This window comes from Pungitius pungitius, chromosome 16 (assembly GCF_949316345.1).
Source record: "Pungitius pungitius chromosome 16, fPunPun2.1, whole genome shotgun sequence".
Classification (NCBI taxonomy): domain Eukaryota; kingdom Metazoa; phylum Chordata; class Actinopteri; order Perciformes; family Gasterosteidae; genus Pungitius; species Pungitius pungitius.
Genome location: NC_084915.1, coordinates 12,142,743 through 12,163,936, shown reverse-complemented (window position 1 = coordinate 12,163,936; position 21,194 = coordinate 12,142,743). Strand labels below are relative to the sequence as shown.

At 45.6% G+C, this 21,194-nt stretch overlaps 1 protein-coding gene across 3 annotated transcripts in view; it reads right to left on the bottom strand.

The window, feature by feature from the left end:
• Positions 1-20,894, bottom strand: part of cadm2a (cell adhesion molecule 2a) — a 159,557-nt gene extending 138,663 nt beyond the window's left edge. For all 3 annotated transcript variants that reach the window (XM_037467569.2, XM_037467572.2, XM_037467570.2), the window contains exons 1-2: positions 20,783-20,894; positions 20,362-20,573 (exon numbers count right to left, since the gene is read on the bottom strand). In XM_037467569.2, coding sequence (XP_037323466.1) covers positions 20,362-20,422 — 61 coding nt within the window. In that variant the 5' untranslated portion in view covers positions 20,423-20,573; positions 20,783-20,894. The remainder of the gene's footprint in view (positions 1-20,361; positions 20,574-20,782) is intronic.
• Between the last annotated feature and the right edge of the window lie 300 nt (positions 20,895-21,194).

Here is a 21,194-nt window from a genome sequence, read left to right as displayed (position 1 = left end):
AGGGCTTAGATTTTAAGAGGTGCGTCGGCCAAGTGCCGTCCAAAGGCCTTTCATCGGCCCGGAAGTCCTCCTCTTATGCCCCGTGTAAATGAATTTCACAGATTCATTAAACCTGGTGACCGAGGTTAATCAGCTCATCATTTGGTAAAGAAAAATCCTCCCAATCATGATGGACTTGAGCTTGACTTCCTCCTGAAGACGCTTGAGAAAGCACAGAAAATATTGCAATAGCTACAAACTTTCAAATAGACATCATAAACCATTAAAGCAAAACTGTTTTGTGAGTGCCTCAACAGCAAGAAGTGGATGGCGGCTTTAATTTAGTTATCCGATTAGGCTCTAGGGAACACACTCATTTACAGTTATAATGGGTTTGGCTGAAGGCATTGGGTAGGACTTTGTATTTTGCCACACACTTGTGCTGAATTTAGAGCATCCATTTATTTGTTGTACGTCTAATTCGAGACTGCAGCATATGCACTTTTTCCATTCTTTCAACACTATTTCTTGTTTATGAGTTTTCTTTCATTCTAGTGCCTTTTTAATTACTGTTCCCTCTCTCTCTTTATGGTCTTGTTTTCTTCCCCTCTTTTTTTTATATCAAAGAACTTCTTTCATAGTTTTATAAGTTGCACCAGTGGCTGTGTGGTAAGCAGATTAATAGCAGAGTAATGCCATTAAAATGGTAATGGGTAGACTTGGGCGAGATGCCGAAAACAATAATACTTCACTTGATTAATGACACTCTAAAGCAAGAGCATGCACATCAATGTACACACACGGCAACACACACACACATACACAACCCGATTTTACTAAAGAACTGCTTCATGTAATTGTGTGCACTTATTTGTTGGCGAATACAGACAATAACATTTCACTAGCGTGCTATTTCCATTGTATACGTAAACTCACACATCTGGAGCAATGTGGGGGTTGGGTGTGTTGTGCATGGACACCTTGACATTTGGATGGAAGGCATCAGGGATCAAACCATCAATTGTGCCATTAACAGAACCCACTGCAACTCCTGCGCTACATCGACATGTTCTCAATTAACATTTGAAACTTCTCAAAAATCAAGAATCTTCTTAAGGAAGTATTGAAAAGCTGAGACTGAACGGTATAAAAAAAACACACACACACAAACACACCCTAACACAATTGGCCTTTAAATGACTTATTGCAGTGTTATTGGGGACTTTATTTAAATCTGTCTGCCATGAGCAACTCATGGTTTCCAACCACAGAGACACAGAGAGAACGAAAGAGAATAAAGAGTTTGGGAGTAATTCTGAAAATGACTGAGTTCTGGGCTCTTTTGGTTTCCCACATTGGTTCACTGGCAGAAACCCCCGAAGGCTTTGGAAACCTTGACAAATGGGATTGAATTTGATGTGTTTTTCACTAAACCTCTTGCAAAGATCCCAAACCATAAAACTCCTGATGCTGTGATGTGCGATGTGCCTCCTTGATCAATCATGATCCAGAAACCCTCCCGGTAACACCTCAAATGTCGTTGAAATGGAAATCTTCGGTATCTCCTCCCGGGCACGGCCTAACAGGGTTGTAGCAATTAGATACAGAACACGCCATCACTCATAAAGCCCTGGCTCTGTAAAGTCTGCGTAGTAGGGCTCGTGTAAGTCAACATCAGTGGCTGCGGATGAATTGTAAAGAACGAGGCGTGTGAAAGCAACACCGCAACGCAACGTCTTTCCACGTGACACGGTGCTCGCCAGCGTGTGTGCGAGTGTCTCCGTCCCTTTGCATTCATGTGTAGGTCCTGGTGGGAGGCAGCTGGCAAAATAATGCATTTGGGGGTTTAAATTCAAATGTTTGTTGCAGCCCTCCCGGCGTGCAAACCAATCCAAAAAACAAGGCGCGTAGAATTGAACCGAGCTCCTGGGCTACTGCTCGACACACAGCACACACACACACACACACACACACGTCAAAGTGTCCCTTCCATGCCACTACTCAGAAAGAATAGAACAGTCAATTTTCAAAAGAAAAAATGTTTCTGAAAAAAATAATGACAAAAAATATATATTTATAAATATTCTATCTGGAGTGCGACCCGGTACCAATTGGCCCACGGGTTAGGGACCCCTGATTTAATTCATTGACAAAATTCAAAATGAGTATTTCAGGAAAAAGCTGAAAATGAAGGGCAAATGCGCTCAAATATACGCATACGCACACACACACACACACACACACACACACACACACACACGCACGCACACCTCTGGGCCAGCCTCCAGGAAGGCAGTTGAGGCCTCTCAGCCAGAGCAGCGTCGGGGGAGCCGAGTCTCTGATCATTTAATAGGCCTGGGCCCCGACAGACAGCGCTCGCTTCGTCAGCTTGTCAGGGGGCCAAAGCCGACCCGGCAGAGCCGCTCTGGCGCTCGCCGGCCCGCATGCTGAGAGGCCGAGAAAAACACCACATCAAGGGCCACGGAACGCCTGCCTCCGTCGTCGCTGGTCATTATTTAACCATCCACCAACACTTTCCACGTCACCAAGACGCATCGGTGACACCCGCGGCCACACAAGTCAGACACAAGAGGAGCAAAGATAAATTGTTGGGGGTTTTTTTTACACGTCTTTGCGGTCTTCAGTGATTGGAGACGTAGACGCACACAAACGAATATAAACAAAGACACAACACAAATCCTCTGAGCTGGCGTTGTGGTACTTTGCAGTATGCTGCGCCGTGGGCTAGCAGTCATGCTGCATTTGCGGCAAAACAAAAATAGAATGTGACTAAGAGAAAGCCACACAATGGCAGCCTCCGAACCACAACTGTGCCTGTGGCCGGGTGAAAATGACAGCATGTCTGAGCGCTTACAATCACGCACACATTGCACACGCAAGTGTTCAACAACCCCCCCCCCCTCACACACACACACACACACACACACACACACACACACGGGAAAAGCATGGTGGGAACAGAGAGAAGCGGGGCGTGGAGAGTGCAACGCGACACCAGCAAACACAACCTCAGCACGTCATACAAGTTAGACACGACGCGAGAGAGGGGGCCACATGTGACCGAGACTGACGCAGGCGGAGAGAGCAGTAAACTCTGTGTGTGTGGGTGTGTGTGTGTGTGTTTGGCTGTTTGTATGAGACAAATCACTTATGTAAATCAGGATGCTTGGTGACTGGTTTCTCTTCTCTGCAAAAAGGTAATATCCATCTTCGCGTTGGAACTCAAATGATTCCTAATCACCTGTAATGATCTGCTTCCGTGTAATCACCCGCTATGTGACAGGTCGCTGTCAGCACCGGTAGGGCTAAAAGAGCCGGGTCATCTCAGTCAAATGGAACAGGTGTCTTCTTGTTGTACAGCTTTAATTTCTGCCTTAGTAATCGCTTCTGACGTTTCTGCACGTCTGCATCATGTCATGTTAGTAAGCAGGAGGGGGAGGAGGGGGAGGAGGAGGAGGAGGAGGAGGAGTAGGAGGAGGAGGAGGAGACGGGCAGTGAGCAGTGCCAGGGGAAAAAAAAACAGCTTCCTGTGCTAGGAAAGGAAAGAGGCCAAGGGAATATTAGCGTTGTTATTTAAATGATTAAAATCACATCATAATTAAGCCCTTCTGACCATCCTGCTGCTGTACCTAGAATTTCTCAAAAACGGACCATGTACAACAACAAGTTACAGTATGTCCTTCTAAAATATGCATGAATACACTGCAAAATTCTTAGAGTTAATTTTTCCAGTGTTGGGCAAAAGTGTTGGAAGTGCAGAGTTGAAATCACACTGCAAACTCTTACAGAGTCAATTCTACGAAAGAGCTGGAGTCATTTTCCAGTGTCAAGATCAGATTCATTTGCAACACTTAGTAGAGTTAAACTAACTCTTTGAAAGGTTTGAAACGTAACTGTACAGTCTCATACTTCTTGGTATCAGGCTTAACTCCATGTATTATGACACATGGATTGTGGAAGGTGCGCCAGGAACCACAGGGTTGTTGGTTCGAACCCTGGCTGCTCCATGCCCCATGTCAAAGTGTCCCTGAGCAATTGCTCCCTGGGCTAAAATGTAAACACCATGTAATAAAATTGCAATGTAAGTTACTTTAGCCAAATGATGTTGTATTTACCAATGAGCGGATTTATTTTTCCAAGTTAAATTGTTAACACTTCGTTTTATTGATCGATTTAACCCTGACAAGATTGGGACAGTATAAACACCAGCTTAGAGTTAAAATTGAATCTCACAGAGTCAATTTAACTCTGCTGTGTATGTGCTTCAATGTAGATTAATCAAATATCCATTTCACTTCTGTGGAAAAGATGCGGGGCGTGTCCCACTTTCAAGGTGCCTCAGAATGCACATGAATATGCCATTTCATGTACATTCATCTTAGAGGTGGCAGGCAGATCCATACGGCTGAATCGGGCATCGCACAAACTCATGTATGGAAAAGCCAACGCGCCGCATCCTTGCGAATCTTCGGCCAAGACGACCAGGACCGAAGCCAGAGTGAATTAAAAAGAAACAAAAAAAAAACAAAAGCCATCCAAATGACAACCGGACATACGGGCTGTTCCTCTCCTGCTTTGCTAGATCAACACAGATTGGACTAATGTATCACCATAATCCTCACAACACTGAATCTGAACTGCCGCCTCATCCAACAGCAAGCTGATCTATCTGCAGCATGTGGGAAATTGTCACACTTTGGTTTCCGTTCACTGACTTAGGTTTGTCTTGGCACGTAAAGGGAGCTCACAGCAACCTGCTCCGAAAGAGTTTTACTGTTAATGCCTCGCTGCTCCAGATGGTTTATGTACGGGAGGACAATGGTATTTGAGGGAAAAGGTGCTGAAAGATGGAGTGGGTGTATTAATAACAGTGAATTAGTGATTAGTTACTGCACAAGAAAGTTTTCGAATGAATGCCGGCGTGCGTTTTTTTGTGCGTATGCTAATATGTGAGTGTACGTGTGCGATAACTGGAGGAGCAGGAGGACACTTAAGACCACTGCATAATAACTAGGTTTCTACAGGGCAGCAAACACACACACACACACACACACATTCAAAAGGGGCCCTTTTTACTCATGCATGACCAGGCCATAATGCACTTCTGCGCTTTCACTCACCGTTGGCAGGACAACTGAATTAGTGAGAAAAGCATTTGGGGAAAGCGGGACTGTGGGAACAGCCAGATTCCTCCCTGCACCACATAAGATGGTGAAATAGGAGATCGACACTCCTCTCAATGAGGTGGTGAAAGTATTATCCTGTCTCTTGTGCAGAGGTGCAAACTATTTCCTCACTTAGACGCATGCAAAAGAGTTGCAAAAAAAATGAAGCAGGTTGGTTGAAATAAGAACTCCAAGTGAAGAAAGTGATGCAAAATTGTTGCATGGTTGTGCGCGTGTGAGGATGTGCGTGAACGCACAGCGGTATCCAACTCTGACTGAGCATCGATCGATCTGGCTCCCCACAAAGAAGATGTGAGCAGACAACTAATGGAAGATCTAGCCTCAGTTAGCCCACTGACTGATGGGAAATGTGATTTCATTTAGTCGTCTCTACAGACACTGTAAACAAGTCATGTTTCCCCCCAGGGAAACTGATGAAAAACACAACACACACACACACACACACACACACACACACACACACTTGCAGGGAGGCAGATCCAGATGGATGTGAGGCAGCCGTTCAGTATCTTACAATATGCAATACGCCCAATGTTTTGCTATCGCTTTATGTTCAATGCGTCCACTTCCAATGAGATAAAATAGCGGCACTGTTAATTCTATGGAATTGTTTTCAATCTGATTTTACAAAAATTAAAAAAAATGCTTTTAGAGTTGGATTTGTGTGTGTACTGTGTAGTGTCCTTCCGTTCATAACAGCATTGCAGCATCAAGTAGCTCTCACAGTTTAACGCCTGGGGCTGGGTACCCCTTTAAAGTTTTAATGTCGAAAGCCGATTGTTCCTTTGCTTTTGGTACTGAGCAATGTTTGAACATTTCTTTGGCTGAATGAACAGCATGTTTCTTCTTTTAAAATAATGGATAGTGGGACAGATGGAAATAAGAAAAAGTTCAATAGCAAAAAGCTTGTATTCATAGATTTTAAACAATGCAAACAAGGGTTGTGTATTGGCAGCTAATAAAACAAAATGCCACAATACACGTGTCTTGATATGATTCATCACAATGGGATACAATACTGCAAATACATCTATACAACCGAATTGAATGAGTCTAAACATTTGACTGGTACTGAACCTTCCCATGTTAAGAACTTAGTGGACAAAACTAATTCCGACTCATGTCCTGTACCTCTAGGTTCCCCTTTTCAGAAACTCTGCGATGTCATAGTGGATGTTATAGATGTTAAGTAAGGGCCATGTCATTACATCGGGTTCGGGATCACTTGACAAAACTAGTGTTACATCCCCTTTATACAGCGGAATCATCAACCAAAAACCCAGTGTTTCTAGACAGGAATTGACTACGTGAGAGTAGCGATGTAGAGGGTACCCCCGGACTCACCTGGTCCTCAACCTCCCACCACGAACCTTCACCATAACACGTTTTAACAAACACATTCATTCGAACCGATCTGCCCCTCCCCTGTTTGACTCTGTCTTGCTCCTTTAATTATCGAGCTCCGCCCAGTTGATTGATGGGCACAGGTGGAACCCAATGACCCGAGATTGTACCCGGAAAGAGAGAGAGGGACAGAGACAAGAGACAAATCCAAAGACAGGATGGCGGAAGGTGCCTTGCCCCAGTTTGACACATAACACTGGGCCTTGGTCGAGATGAACTGACCCTCCCGGACGGATTTTCAAAGCCGCCTTCGGAGAAGAACTCAGGAAGTGGCGGAAATAGTTGCTTGCTGTGGGATCCGATCTGGAGGCTGCTTTGCAGAACTCGCTTTGGGTTTACTCTTCGTTCGCATGCATACACGCATGTGGAAACATGCACGCAGCCATTTCATGCCGTCCTTTGTTCTTTTCAGGTCTGTCTGTGAAACCCTTTTGTTGCTCATTTTCATGTGCTGTACATACAAGTTGTATTACTATCAACCACCAACACAGGCATGTTCGGGTTTTTTTTAAAACCTTCACTGCACAGCATGAGACTAATCGCCAACAACTGAACGTTAAGTAATTAAAATTACACCGAAAAATAATTGGTAGTAATAAATAGTTTCTTGTCAAATCAAAGTATTTGATGCAGCGACATCAAGGCGTTAAAACTCTTGTGGCCGTATTGCTCTTGTGAGGTTTTTATAAATAGGCAGCGACATTTAGCCCTACAGGGGGAGGATGTTGAACATACCCCACGCCATTTAAATTATACCTTTGCTAGGTTTGAAACTGTTTACCCTTTGCTGTATCGACAGTAGTCAGGGATATATCGATACACTGTCATCATTAAAAACCTTATTACTATAGTAAGATATTTGATATATTTGCACAGCCCTGCCGTCGTTTGCCTTTTGGTTTTCCAATGATTCCGTTGCAACCAATTCCTACACAACTGCCCTTAACCAATCATGTCGCTAGGCAGCTTTCAGATTGGAAAACAACACCAGGTCGCGCTCAACATGCTCCTCGGGAAATCCCCTCCCTGGTCACACCCATTAACCCTTAGACTACAGGAAGACGTCGGGTACCAAAAGACACATCCACATTTCCTCCGCCGCCAACAATGTCTTGACATCATTAGGGGGATTTTGCACGCTGTGCACTAACCATCAAACAGGGCGAAATAACCTCTGAGAGGCGCCGCATTTCAGGTGTATCTTGATGCACATAACCTTTATGCAGCTGCATCACCCCAGCAGCGATACATAATGCTGAAAGTCTCACGTCTTCCGGAGATAGACAGTCAATGAATGAGAGAGAGAGAGAGAGAGCGGCGAAAGAGTGTAAAGAGCAAAAAGGACGTAGCCTGTGTAACAGATTCATCAGTACAGCCTGGGTGCCTTCTGATGGAAACAGAGCACTGTACGCATCATTCGGAGAAGAGGAAATGATATGTCATGGTCTATAAGGCACCCGCTTTCTATATTTTCAGAGACAGTGTCCTTGTGGCCCAGATCATTGTGCGGTGGATGTAGAACACTCGCTTACGATGACAAAGCTCCTTATAAGACATTTAGTCTCTCTGCTCTGGCTGCCGGAAAAAGATCCAGACACTTTAGGGACTGAGAATTCCATTCACGGCCTTCACAAAGAGCCAAAACACAAATAGAGCAACGTAAGACCATGACAGAGCTTCACAACCGAGTCGAGTGCTATTTTCATTTTGCTGATTCTTAATTCACATTTTGAAGACTTGCTGAAAAGATGGCTCCTTCACAGGAGGGGAGGAGGCGCGAGGCATGGGAGACGGTTCTGATCAATTCACGTCGATAATAGGAAGGTTAGAATTGTCAGCGTGCACCATAACGATGATGATGGTGAAAGATCATTTGCTCAAAACAAAATTTAAAACATTAGCTGCACAGTAGATCTACTGTGGAGCACTTTGTTACAGATGAGGAGGAGATTATTGAATTTAAATGTAATGTCTGGAGCTGCAGGTTCTTTGGTTCGTTGTTTGTTACGATGTGAAACGTACTTGGAATCAGGGAAAAAAGGGACATTATCTGGGGTTGTAAACAAAATGAAAAGCATCAGGAGCAATAGAAGTAGTTTTGAAGATTTGAATAAGCCAGCTGGGAAGAAAAATCTGCATCTTTATTTGGCACAAGACTAAAATATTGTCAGGCTTAGCTTTTTTTCCAGCTCTGGAATACTATGAATCCCTCGCATTAGATTTTTATTGTACTTCTCCGTTATTTTTTACGGCCACCCGGAGTAAACATTCCTCTCAACCATCTGTAATGTGCCAAGATGTCGCATATGGATTAACGGCGACCGTGCCTCGCTCTCTTGCTCAGAATATAGAATAGAAGAGCAGCAATTAACGCATCTAATTACGCAGCATGTGCCCTGGTATCTGAACACAAAGTTATTGCGCTGACAAGTCACATAGTGGAGATGTATCCGAACCAAATTGAATGCAAGAGAATCAAATTGGGAAAATATGCGCCAACGTTCGACTAACTTAGCTTGCCAGCTACATATTGGAGAGACAAAACTCTCCAAGTATGTATCAGCAAAGCAAAGTGAACGCAACTGCAGTGAAACTTTTGTAAGTATGACAGGATCTGCATCTCCATCAGCACATAGTATGATAAAATGTCATCCCGTGCCCCACAAAACTCAAGTGGTGCTTGTTAAAACGCTTTTCGTATCTATGCAAGTGCAATGAATGGTGTCTGACAGGGGCGGCTTGTCTGCCGATTGGAGTATTCTCATAAAAGAAGCACCCTGCCAAGATGAAAGTCCTGGGTGACCCCCCGGTGGGCCATGTGTCCGAGGTAAAGGTGGGGAAATGAAACATCCAGATAGGAAAAGAGAGAGCGTGGATGAATGCAAGGAGAGACGTACAGAAGGAAAAAACAACATGAACCAGCTGCTTCATGAAATTCAATGAGATGCTTCTCAAAGAACCAGATGAAATGGACCTTATAAAAGCTGCCTCTTCATTGTTGCAGTGCTTCTCTGTGATTGTGCCTGAATATATAATGAATGGTTACAAATTGTGCATAGTAGTCATATTTCTGAGTTCTGAGCACAACATTGTCAAGGCTCATTTCCTGAATTTCTCACGCACGGCTGATTTTTTGGCTCTCCTTTTTTTCCACTTCCACCATAATCTATTCCTTTTTCTTTTTTTTTTGTTAATCTGTCTCTGCTCCAGTTCCTGTCTGTATGGTGAAGAAGCCGACGTGATGTAAGAATTCCACCCATTGATCCTGTTAGAAGTTGCAATCCTCTAATTTTCCATTCCCCCTTTGCCCTCAACCCATTTATGACCCCCATACAGACACATACACACACACACACTTCCCCTTAACCCTGTCTCGTCCCATCTTGTTGTAGTGAGGCTCTATGGGTGCATTGGCCTGTTACTCCATGTTACTCAGGATCCCTGGAGAGCCACCAGCTCAAGTATGTACTCCCACGACCACTGAAAACAAACCATGGCCTTTCCCTGTTGCATTTCCTGCTTTCTCTCTCCTGGTATGTCCTCTATCAACGGTGGTCTACTTTGAATGTCAAGGACTTATTGGATATCAGGAGCACTGCTGGGCCTTTTGGGGATTATGCTATTAGTGTTTTTTTAACCAAGCTGGAAAGCGATGAAAGCAATGCATGCAAGCAGTTCAAGCCGCAGTTTGTCTGTTTGGTGTAGCGGCGTACTTTAAAAAGGCCTAATTTGATCACATTAGCAAATAAATGTCTACTTAGTAGCTTCACAAGTACATGCAGTCTGGTATTTCTTGATTTATTATTTGTGTATAGAAAAGTAAACCACCATAATGTCAGTGATTTAGCTTGATTTAAAACTGGAAAGAGTCATTGATGTAAATGTCATATATCTAAGGGTGGGACGGACCTACTTACAGTTGTGGTATCTTTTTGTTACTTACGAACCCTTAAGTAGGAGGAACAAGTTTTGAAATCAGCATATTTTATTACTCCAACAGTACAGTGGAAGCATGTATTCATGAGAGAGTACCTAAGAAAATATATCCCAACTTCAGCTTTTCATTGGAGATTTTAGTTAAGAGAAACCTTGTTATCACTGTATATTTTGACATGATTATCAAATGGTGTAAATTTTCTGCTGACATATCGCCATGTGCAATGTGATACGCAGCACTGTTTTCCGTAAACAGAGTTTATTGTTGAACTACCATAGTGTGTGAACTAGGAAATGATCTCAGACATGCTGTAGGCAGCTATTTCTGTATTCTGCACTATAAATGTGTTCAACTACATCAATGTAAATGTAATTGCGATGTTTCCTCCGCTTTGTGTTCCTAATGCCTATGAGGTGAAAGGTGGCTCCAGGATTATGTCACGTGAAGGTCACCTCCTCTCAAACGTGGGAGGGGTGGGGGGGGCGAGGACCAGCTGTATTAAAGAACTACAGTTTAAAGATATGGCTCCTTTCTGGATCACAATTTAATAAGGTCAGGATTAGGGTGACTAGTGCATTACGACAAGGGCTTAGGCTCAGCGCTGAGTCCTGGGGAGTAGTCTGCCATTTACCAGCTCAGTGAAACTGTGGTTAACACTGTCTCATTATTGCCGCCGCGCCGGGAGATTTTGGGCCGATCTTTGCAGTAATAACTTGTGTCTGCAGCTCTGTGGGTGCATGTGTGCACCGCTGCTAGTGTGTGTGTGTGTGTGTGTGTGTGAGTGTTTGTCGTAGTGGGCATTGGAAGGTGACCACTGGTGTGAGCGTCTGCTGGTCCGCTGTAATAATTCAATATTTGCTACGCTCATATCTCCATGTACAATTTCGCCGTTCCCTCTCCTCCACTTTCCATCTCAACTATTCAACTACAGCATGACAATGTTGCAGCGAGCGCGCTCCTCAGCAGGATCAGTGGAGATTAGCATTAGCCGGTGCGTTTGAACTTCAAGAAGTCAAAGTCATAAAAAAAAACCTTCCGTGTCAATTCAATCATTACATTACATTACATTACATGTCATTTAGCTGACGCTTTTATCCAAAGCGACCTACAATAAGTGCATTTCCACATAGATACAAACTCAGAAAACAAGTAACAAGAAAGTACATTTTTCATCAAATAAGCAGTTACAAAACATGTTATAGAAAAGTGCCATTATCAAGATAATCGAGAAAAAAAAATAACGTTCTCAAAAGAAAGTTACTTAATTCAGGTCACAAAAATGTGATTAAAAATATACATGTTTTCACCTCCTAGAATTCAAGTTCGGCAAAGAAAGCCACTTACTCTTTTTGTCCAAAATATCAAACAGCCAGACGATAAACAAAAAAAGGGCCACCAGGAGCAGTGACACATTTATTAAGAAAGTTGAATGTTGGGACATTCTCCAGTGAAAAAAGCTGCTATAACTGACCCGTAAAACAATAAATAAAGAAGGAATAAATGACTGCTGCCAATTGCCGGGACATAAAGGCTCCACCAGAAAAACCAATCCATCAAAACTGATCCAGCTGTGCTAATCGCACCTCCTAGGTGGGCTATAGATTTGCATTTACAATTGTACATTGTATTTGGCAGGGTAATTTATATATATAGATATATATCAAGTATCAAGCATGCAAAATGGACATGGCTGTGCTAAAAAAAAATGGTCTCAAAGCAAACAAACACTGCACACATAATCATATCTGAACTATTTAGTTCCAGCATATCAGGGAACCATTTTGGCATCACTCCCTCCTCACTAATGAGTCCTACTGGATTCCAACTACGCAAAGACTTTGACTCACTTCAGCCAGTGGAAGCTTTTGACTTGTGGGTAAAAGGAGAGTGATGGAGTGCGTAATTGAGTGCACTGTGAGACACACACTAATGAGGAAGATAAAGGGGAAATCGAGCAAACTGTGTCTCCCATTTCTAATGACAGGAGTTGAGAAACAAAAACACAGAGCGGAAGTGCAGGAAGACGTGGAGCCTCGTGCTTTTTTTTTTTTTTACAAAGAATGCATCTGCCGTACGTGTGACTCGTCTCGTCGCTGTTGGTGATAAGCGCTGCGCTGGCTCGGCCCAACCGGAGCAAAGTGAGAGAACGGCAAATAGCTTCAAGATAGGCGGCGAAATTACCCGTAATTGGGGGCCATTTAAAACCATAATAACTTCTTTGTTTTCTCAGCAGGGGGTTCAGAGCTGGGGACGCTTTTTGATTAGAAGTGGAGATGAGTTAGCAATAAAACTACTGAGCCAAGCCGTAGCTAGATTCATGCAGTGTGTGCTTGAGTCTGTGTGTGTGTGTGTGTGTGTGTGTGGGTGTGTGTCTGCCAAAATCCCCCAAAATGAATGTTTACAGGAGGTCGCGGGATTATTCGAGTCCAGTGGCGGTCAAACAGGGGCCGTGAGAAAAATATCACACAAAGTCGCACGTAAAGCAGCAGGGAACAAGCAGACAGGCTTGTAAAATCCCAAACCATCAACGGCAAACACCAACTTACAAACATGCAAATGGAGCATGAAAACATGTATTAAAATCCAGCTGGAAACATGCCACGGCATCTTTAACAAAGATGTGTATGCGGTGGCAAATTGTCACCGTTCCACTGAGTAGGATAGTGGAAGTGAGCTCAGGGGTGTGCGCCACTTAGGGTGGGGGGAATAATGTTGTGTAGCATATAATGGATTTGCAATGTGGCAAACAGAGACAGATGGTGGAGGCTTTGTGTTTGTTAGCTTGGAAAGATACACACACACACACACACACACACACACAGTGTGGGGAAGAAATCCTTAAGGCTCATTATGTATGCTGCCGCTCGCTCACCCAAGCCAAGGGTCTCAGTTCATTTGGTTTTTAACTGTTATAAATTGTCTCACTTGACTCCATCTTCCCTCCCCTCTACCACGGGCCCGCAGCCTCCTCCACGCAGAAGGGAGGCCAAACTTCAAACTTAGAACTAACAGAAGCTTTTAGAATTCTCCACAGAAACCGCAAACACACGAAAACGAAAACAAAACGTAAATAGACGACATCGTCGCCGTCGTCAGTATGTCAGAGGAATGGAGAGATGTGGAGGTATAAAGCTGCAAGGACACCATCGTGACTAATAACGTACTTCTTGATGTGTGTAAGGGTGTAGACGTAAATGTACCCGACTGCCTGTATTCATGCTCAACAAGACACGACTATGAGCAAAGCATCAAAGAAACCTCCCCTCAAAGCCCACTTTACATGTCTGTCCGTTTAAAACTCTTGAGGTTACGGTCAAAGCTTTCACTGTATGATGCTGTGTGTGTGTGTGTGTCTGTTAAAAGGGGAACGACCATGAAACTTTCTTAATTAGATGATATTTCACACCTGCATTTTACACATAATATGCAAACCACTTCACACTCACTCAAAGACCTGTTCACCCACGGACGGGAACTGACACAATGGAGCATTGTAAACTGCTTAGGTTTACTGGCGTGGGACCATCAACAATAGAAGGACGAGCTCACATTGAGCTTAAGACAACATCAGAGGACTCTTAATTGCACAATTTTGCTACGTTGTGAGTGTTTAGAAATGGCTCATCCGAAAGATCTAATAGCTTTCAAAAAATAAATTAAGACGTGCGAGGACCCTCGAGCTGATGATTAGACAAGGGAGGAGAACAGTGACTTCTGCCGTTAATATGAAAACAAAAACCTACACACACGCACACACACACACACACAAACAGAAAGTCAATTAACATGAACACGTGTCTTTGGGGAATTATATTTCAATTAGCTTTAGCTCCCTTTGAGACCACGATGCTAAAACAAGTGCACAGATCTGCATTTGTGGATGCAGCAAATCCTGCTTTTCAATTAGTATCATGACATAATTCCATATTTATCGTTTAAGTACAAGTTAAGCGATTAAGCACCAAATGAAGGCTCTGCACGATATATATTGAAGAACTGTGATGCTGAAAAACGACTTACGCCGCGTTAAGAGCTTTGGCCATAAAGAAATATGCGTTTGTGTGTGGACAGCGAGGGGGGTTGAATAGGAATCGGAATCATAAAAAAGGAAATAATAATTTAGGCATCATCGTGATGAGGAAACTGTAAGTCTTCAGACTGTACATGTGTCTTTCTGCCCGTATGTGTGTGTGTGTGTGTGTGCGTGTGTGTTTTTCCCGTGTACACAGAATCATACTGTAAACAAAATGTGCCGTCTTCGCTTGTAGGGCGGAACACGTTCCTGTGAAGAACAGAAACGGAGTCCCCAAACAGCACCAGGGTCGGGGCAGAGGAGCTGAGGGACTCGGCAGAGTCACGGCTGTCCGTGTCGTTATCTGGGCTGAGGAAAATGATTACTGTAACGTGTATTAACAAATCTCCAGACGCCGGCCCTTCGGGGAACCGCATGAAAAGAAGCTGTCAGATGAAAGGGCACGCAACATGAAAAGAACATTATCTGGGCTAACAGTTGTTAAGAGGACCTGTAGCGCAGCCAGAGTGCACGTTAAATCACCTCATCGCTCGGCTTATTTGCAGCAGGAGGTGGTAAATAATGTTGTTTTCGTGGCATTTTGGTCACTTTCAGTTTTCCTCCTCTTGAACTCCTTTAGCTGTTCCTGGTTGGAGAGAAGGATTATGAATACCCTCTGTGTGAGGAGGTTTAATCCAAAAGGCGATTGTGTTTGTGTGTCTTAATTCCAGAGTGGTTGAGCTTAGTGACACATGGCTTGTCAAAGACTGGAGACTCGAGATTAGCCACTCGCTAATCCTTTGGAATTCAATGCTAATACAGACATCACATATGCCTGCACGCGTGCACATGGACTGATGCACTTACACTCAATAACACACTCGGTGGCCTTCCCGGTGTGTGTGTGTGTGTGTGTGCGTGTCTGTGCGTAACCTGCATGGCTAGATCATATCTGATCGCTGAAGGCTGACTCAAAACAAAAGGAACCAGAACAACAACAACAACAACATAGATTTTTGCTTGTCAATCAAGGACATCAGAGAAGGTGACCAAAATACAAATTCCAAAATTATAAAATGTCTCATCATTTCAGTGCTATAGTCCTTTTAGATGAGTTGTCCCACGTTAATAAAGGCACATTAGTTCATATTCTTTCAACAAAAAAAAAACACATCAATAGTTTGAAGAAAAACCCAATATTTTGCATATTTCTCTCTCCTGCTGGGAGGTCTGTTTGGGTTTCAAACGTTGGCGCTGATGCCACCTGTGGGCTCCTTTCCTCCCCGTTCTCCACGGGAGGCTGTATTTCATCTCTCGCTTTGGGCCGGCTTTAAAACTCCACTCTGCCTGAGAAACATGAAACAGGGCCATGATGCCAAGATCTAAATCTAAATTTCATCTGCATTGATTCACAAAAACGTCAATTTGCGGAGGAGAAACCTGCTGGGCCCATCTTCTGTTTCTGTAACCAGGAAGCGACCTCGCTGCATCACCAAAATAGAATTCCATAATAATACCCACCACTGTGGTTGAAATAAAATACTGTTGATGTCAATCACTATCTGATTCACGTGGCCTGCTCCTTGATGGATGGAATGGGGATCTTTTTGGTAAACTGAGTAACCGCTTTAAAGCTCTGGTGATGCAAATGGTTGTATGTATGGAACTGCGGCATCTCGAAAATGTCCCCGAGGAAGTCTTCATTTCAGTGTGGTCACACATGAAGGCAGCTCCATTGGGCAAGTGAAGTACAATCATTTATCGGGATCACATTTGGAAGATGTTTTTTAGAGTTGTGCCTATAATCAGATTACTGGAGCTTGAAAGAGTTCATTTACTGATGTTTTTTGGAATCTTTTAAAGGGGGCGTTTCCTCACCTTTACGTGTCTAACGCTATCAGAGCCGTCTTGTAAAAAGCAACGAGGCCCCCCCGATCGGTCGGGGCAGCTGCATTGTTCGGTTTGAGCGCGTCACTCTTTCAGACTCATGGCTCCGGGAGCCGAGCTGTGCACGACGGAGAACATTTGCACAACGCTTTAAACTTTTCACTCCTCCGTGGTGTCTCGCTAGGTTCCGCTTTTGCAGCTCGTGAATCTCTGCCATCTGCGAGTGAATGTGTATTAAAGCTTAACAATCGCTGGCCTCCTGCCTTCATTCCATCCCTATGTCGAAACACGCTGCAGGAGCGTCTGTGTTTACCTTGCCGTGGCTGTACAATCCAAAGCCAAAGCGCCACCAAAATATGTGCACCAATATGAGGAAGAGTTGGAGCAGGTGGCGGGTCGTGTTTCCACAGAGGCACATTTCTGCTGCACCACGGAGAAGCCGAGCGCTCCGAATCCGACCACGTTCCCCTCCAGCCTCCTCCTCCTTTTCTGTTCAAACTTCTAAACACCTGGACTAACAAAAGACCGCCTTTGATCACGGGAAATCCCTTGGCACGGCAGCAATGAACCCGCAGCCGAGTCAGCGCCGCCGCGCATCGGGGCCAGAGCCGCTCGCCTGGGGATCCTCGGCATCGGAAGGAGCTTTGTGGCACCGGCGTACGTTGCAGCGCGCCTCACACGTCACACTGTCAAAGCCTGACCATGAAAGTGAAAAACACACACACACACACACACAGGAGTGGGAGGGTGAGCGCGATTGAGCGAGAAAGAGAGAACATCTTGTTTCTCCCGTGTGATCAGCGGCTCTGCAAACACACACACACACACACACACACACACAAGGCCGCTTGTTATCAGATGCTTTCCCACGCTGCTTTGGCACAAAGCTCCACACCAGGATGGGAGGATGAAGCAACGGAGGAATGGGCGGAAGTACACAGGGACGGTGGGTCAGCCTTCAGCGGCTTTGAGTCACTGCGGGGGGGGGGGGGGGGGGGGGTGATAAACGCATCCCCCCCGGGGCGGTGTGTGTGTGTGTTTGTGTTTGGGAAAGCGGGATCAGGGGTCAGAGGCGGAAGGACCGCCGGGAAGCTCGCAGATGAGCGGGCCGTCCCGAGCAGCCGATAAGCGCCGCACGTACCGCCGACCTCAGCTGGGGGGGAGAGATTGAAACGTTTCCTCCTCCACGTCTCTCCCTCCCACACCACGCTCACATCAAACTCCTCTATTCTAGAACATCGCCCTCTTTTCTCCGTGGCTCTCTTGCCTCCATCTCCCCTCGCCTGCTGCTCAGCCCCGAGCCCCGAGCTCTTACGTAAGAGGAGCATTTGCATAACAGCCGTTTTTTTTTTTTTCTTCTTCTTCTTTCTCCTCCTCCTCCTCCTCCTCCTCTTCTGGCTCCGGCACGTGAGACCCACTGGATAATATGTTCAACCGCTTGGCCTGTTGGTAAACAACCACCTCCCATCGCAGCACTTTCCCCCTCGCGCACTATATACCGCCCGGCGCAGGGTCTAGTCTGTGACAAGAGGATCGGTGTGTCTGGATCCCCTGATGCCAGCTGGCGCCGGGCCAGAGGCGCGGAGCAGCTTGTCATTTACAGAGCGCGGCGCGCGCCGATTGCGGATGCGGCTGCGGCGAGATGGACTGCGCTCGGGGAGGAGGCTGACCTGCCCGCTGTGTGGAACCTATACAATAATAGGTCTCACAGCGCGAGATGGCTGTTGAAATCAAGCAGCCTGGTATTATCCTCTTCAGGGTTAGGAAGAGAGAGGGAGAGAGACTGATGCGAGGGTGTGTGTGTGTGTGTGTGTGTGTGTGTGTGTGTGCGTGGCGTGAAATGAGGCCGACGTGCACTCTGCTGCCGCAGCCGCCGCCGTGTCTTTGCTTGTAGGGCCTCTTCAGAAGTACGCTAAAACAAACGCGACACGCACTTGCAGGAATATTATGCAAACACGGGCGCGGGGACGCACACGTGCGCTCATAATGAGCAGCGCCGCCCGTATGAGAATAAAGAGGAAAATAACGGCAGTGTCACGTCAATGAATGAGGTGTGAGCGGTAAGAAACACCAGGTACCAGATACATCAATTCATCGAGTGGAGGATGGCCGTAATGAAGTCGGGTGGTTAGGGGAGGGGCTGCTTTCCCCTCGCTTTCTCCCGTCATATGCCTCCAGGCACAGACACTTCAAAAGGGACAACAACAAATGATCAAGGGAATCAAGCACAAATTATCTCTCATTTGGGATTTCTTATTTACTTGTGTGGAAAACAGCAGTTAAAGTCAAGGCTTTTGTGTTGATAGAGCTGTTCTGATTCATTAAATGCTTTTAAATACATATATGTGCTTTGAGGGGAACGATGGGGACAAAACCGAAGCTCCGCATGGCACATGGGGCCCTCCTTGTCAGACGGACAGCTGTTTAGGAGGAAGTCCATCAACCTCTTGAACACAACCTGAACGTACCGGTCCGGAAATTCCAGTTTCATCTTATCACAAAAATACACAAAACCGTATTATAGAAATGACCACGTAGAATACTCCCTGTCATGCAACTTTTCATCTGATTTGCAAAAAAAAGTCAAAGTAAATTTGTCCAAAGGTCTGCAACTGCACCTTCAAAATAAGAGCCTGGCATGAACACGGCATTGGCCAGAACAACATACTTGACACGTATCTGTTTGAGAGACTCAAACGCTATAATGGCCACTGAGAATCCTAAAAACGCTTTAAAAAATAATACATGAAATTTCAGGGTCATTCGTCTTTTCTAGATCCACTTTGATGCACAGCCCTATACAAACACATTAAAATGTATACAAACAGGCGGGGGCAACCCACTGTGACCTTGGCCCCAAATGTCACCATGTTCTGGTGTTTACAGTCCTCTGTTGGGTAAACACCACTGTGAGCCGTTTCCTCGTAAACAGAACAAATAGTCTGGATATGGAAATGATGTTCCCATCGACAGATCCAAATGGAGTCTCTAGCCGTCACAACAACAACACGATCACCATCTTAAAACGTGGGCAAACATCCCCGCTGTGAGGCTCCATCGGAGGGGCGGATTGGACCTTGAAATGTAATGTTCACAATTGCGAGGGGAACATTCCAATCGGGACCTGTTCCTACAACTCATTCGAGGTGTTTGACTTCCTTTAAACTGCATGCAGACACACGGCGCGCTATAAGAATGTGCGCACCAGCGAAACGAACCACACCTGCAAACCCCCCCTCCCACCACACACATACACACACACACACACACACACACACACACACACACACAAAGAACACAAAGCATCAGAGATGTGAACATGAAAAGGAGTGAGATAAAAGTGCATGAAACTCCGCGCGTAAAATCGTGGCCCGGAGTGTCTCTGTGAGTCATCCAAGTGCCGCAAGTCAGAAACACGCGCGCGATTACTTCACGTTGAGGTGTGTCTTCCTAGCGGGCTTTTTTTTGTCTGTTTTTTTCCTTGAGCTTCGCATCGGTCGGAATATCTATATATAAGAGTCTGTGGTAAAAATGATGAAAAATAGGATTCCCGCATTCCTGAACGTCAACGTTGAAAATATACCGAATGTTACTGGACAAGCTCTCTCTCCCTCTTTCTCCCCCTCTCTCTCTCTCTCTCTTCCCCCCTCTGGCTGTCTCACATCTCGCACGTTTGCATACGCACGCACATTCAACCGACATACACACGCGTGCCCGAATGAGAGAGAGAGAGACATAGAAAAAGAGAGAGAGAGAGAGCCCCGCATCTTTGTGCCAGGACCCCCGTGTGACCGCGCATCCTCGTGCCCCCTTTACCATGCCCCGCTGTTGGCCTGTATCACGCGCGCATGGCCTGGAACACAAACACTACACGCACAACAATAAATAAAATAAAAAATGTAAAAACGTACACGCCACTTGCCCCGAGGACTCACCTTTCAGAAGAATCCCATAAATAGTGTAGAGGGTGAAAATCAAATGACTCTTGAGATTCATCCTGTCTCCGCTGTGTGTCTCTTGCGTCGCGCGCTAACTTCTCCTCGTCTCTCTGTCTCTGTCTCTCTGTCTGTCCTCCTCCCCGCTGGACCTCGGTGTGGACCGGACGGCTTTAGTCAGCTATCCTGCTGGACTTAGGGAGAGTGCGTCTCTTTTTTGGGGGGGGTGCGTTGCAGGGCAAAAAAAAAACGGGTTAGACACCGACTGACTTCACGACCAGACGCCCTCTCTCTCTTCCTCCTCCTCTCTCCCTGTTTGGCTTTGTGAGAACGTTTCTCACTCTTCAACAACAACAAAAAAAAAACAACCAAAAAAAAAGCAACGTGGCGGGATGCGCGAGCGGCGAGGTGCTGGGCTCACTTTACAAAAGGGTGGAACAGCAGCAGAGTAGAGAGCCGTCGTCCTCCTCCGGGAGACTGAGTTGATACGCTGCCGCTGCCGCGCTACTGTCTGCCCCGCTGCTGGTTCGCTGTGGCGCACGATCCACAGCGCAGGAGGGGGGGGGGGGGGGCACCACGAGTGGATTGTTTGAGTCCCGCCCCACCGCACGGCGTTTGAAGGACGTGAGCGGTAAACCAATGGCGAGCGCCCGTGGCTTCCCTGAAGCGTGGCGGATGCGGGGGAGGGAGAGGGGGAGGGGGGGGGGGGGGGGTGAGGGCGTGGGAGGGACCGTAGCTCCTGAGACACACTGCAAAAAAAAATGTCTATTTCACCTGCTTCTTTAGACCAACTGAGTAAAGTCCAAATAAGTGAGTACAATTTTTTTTAATTT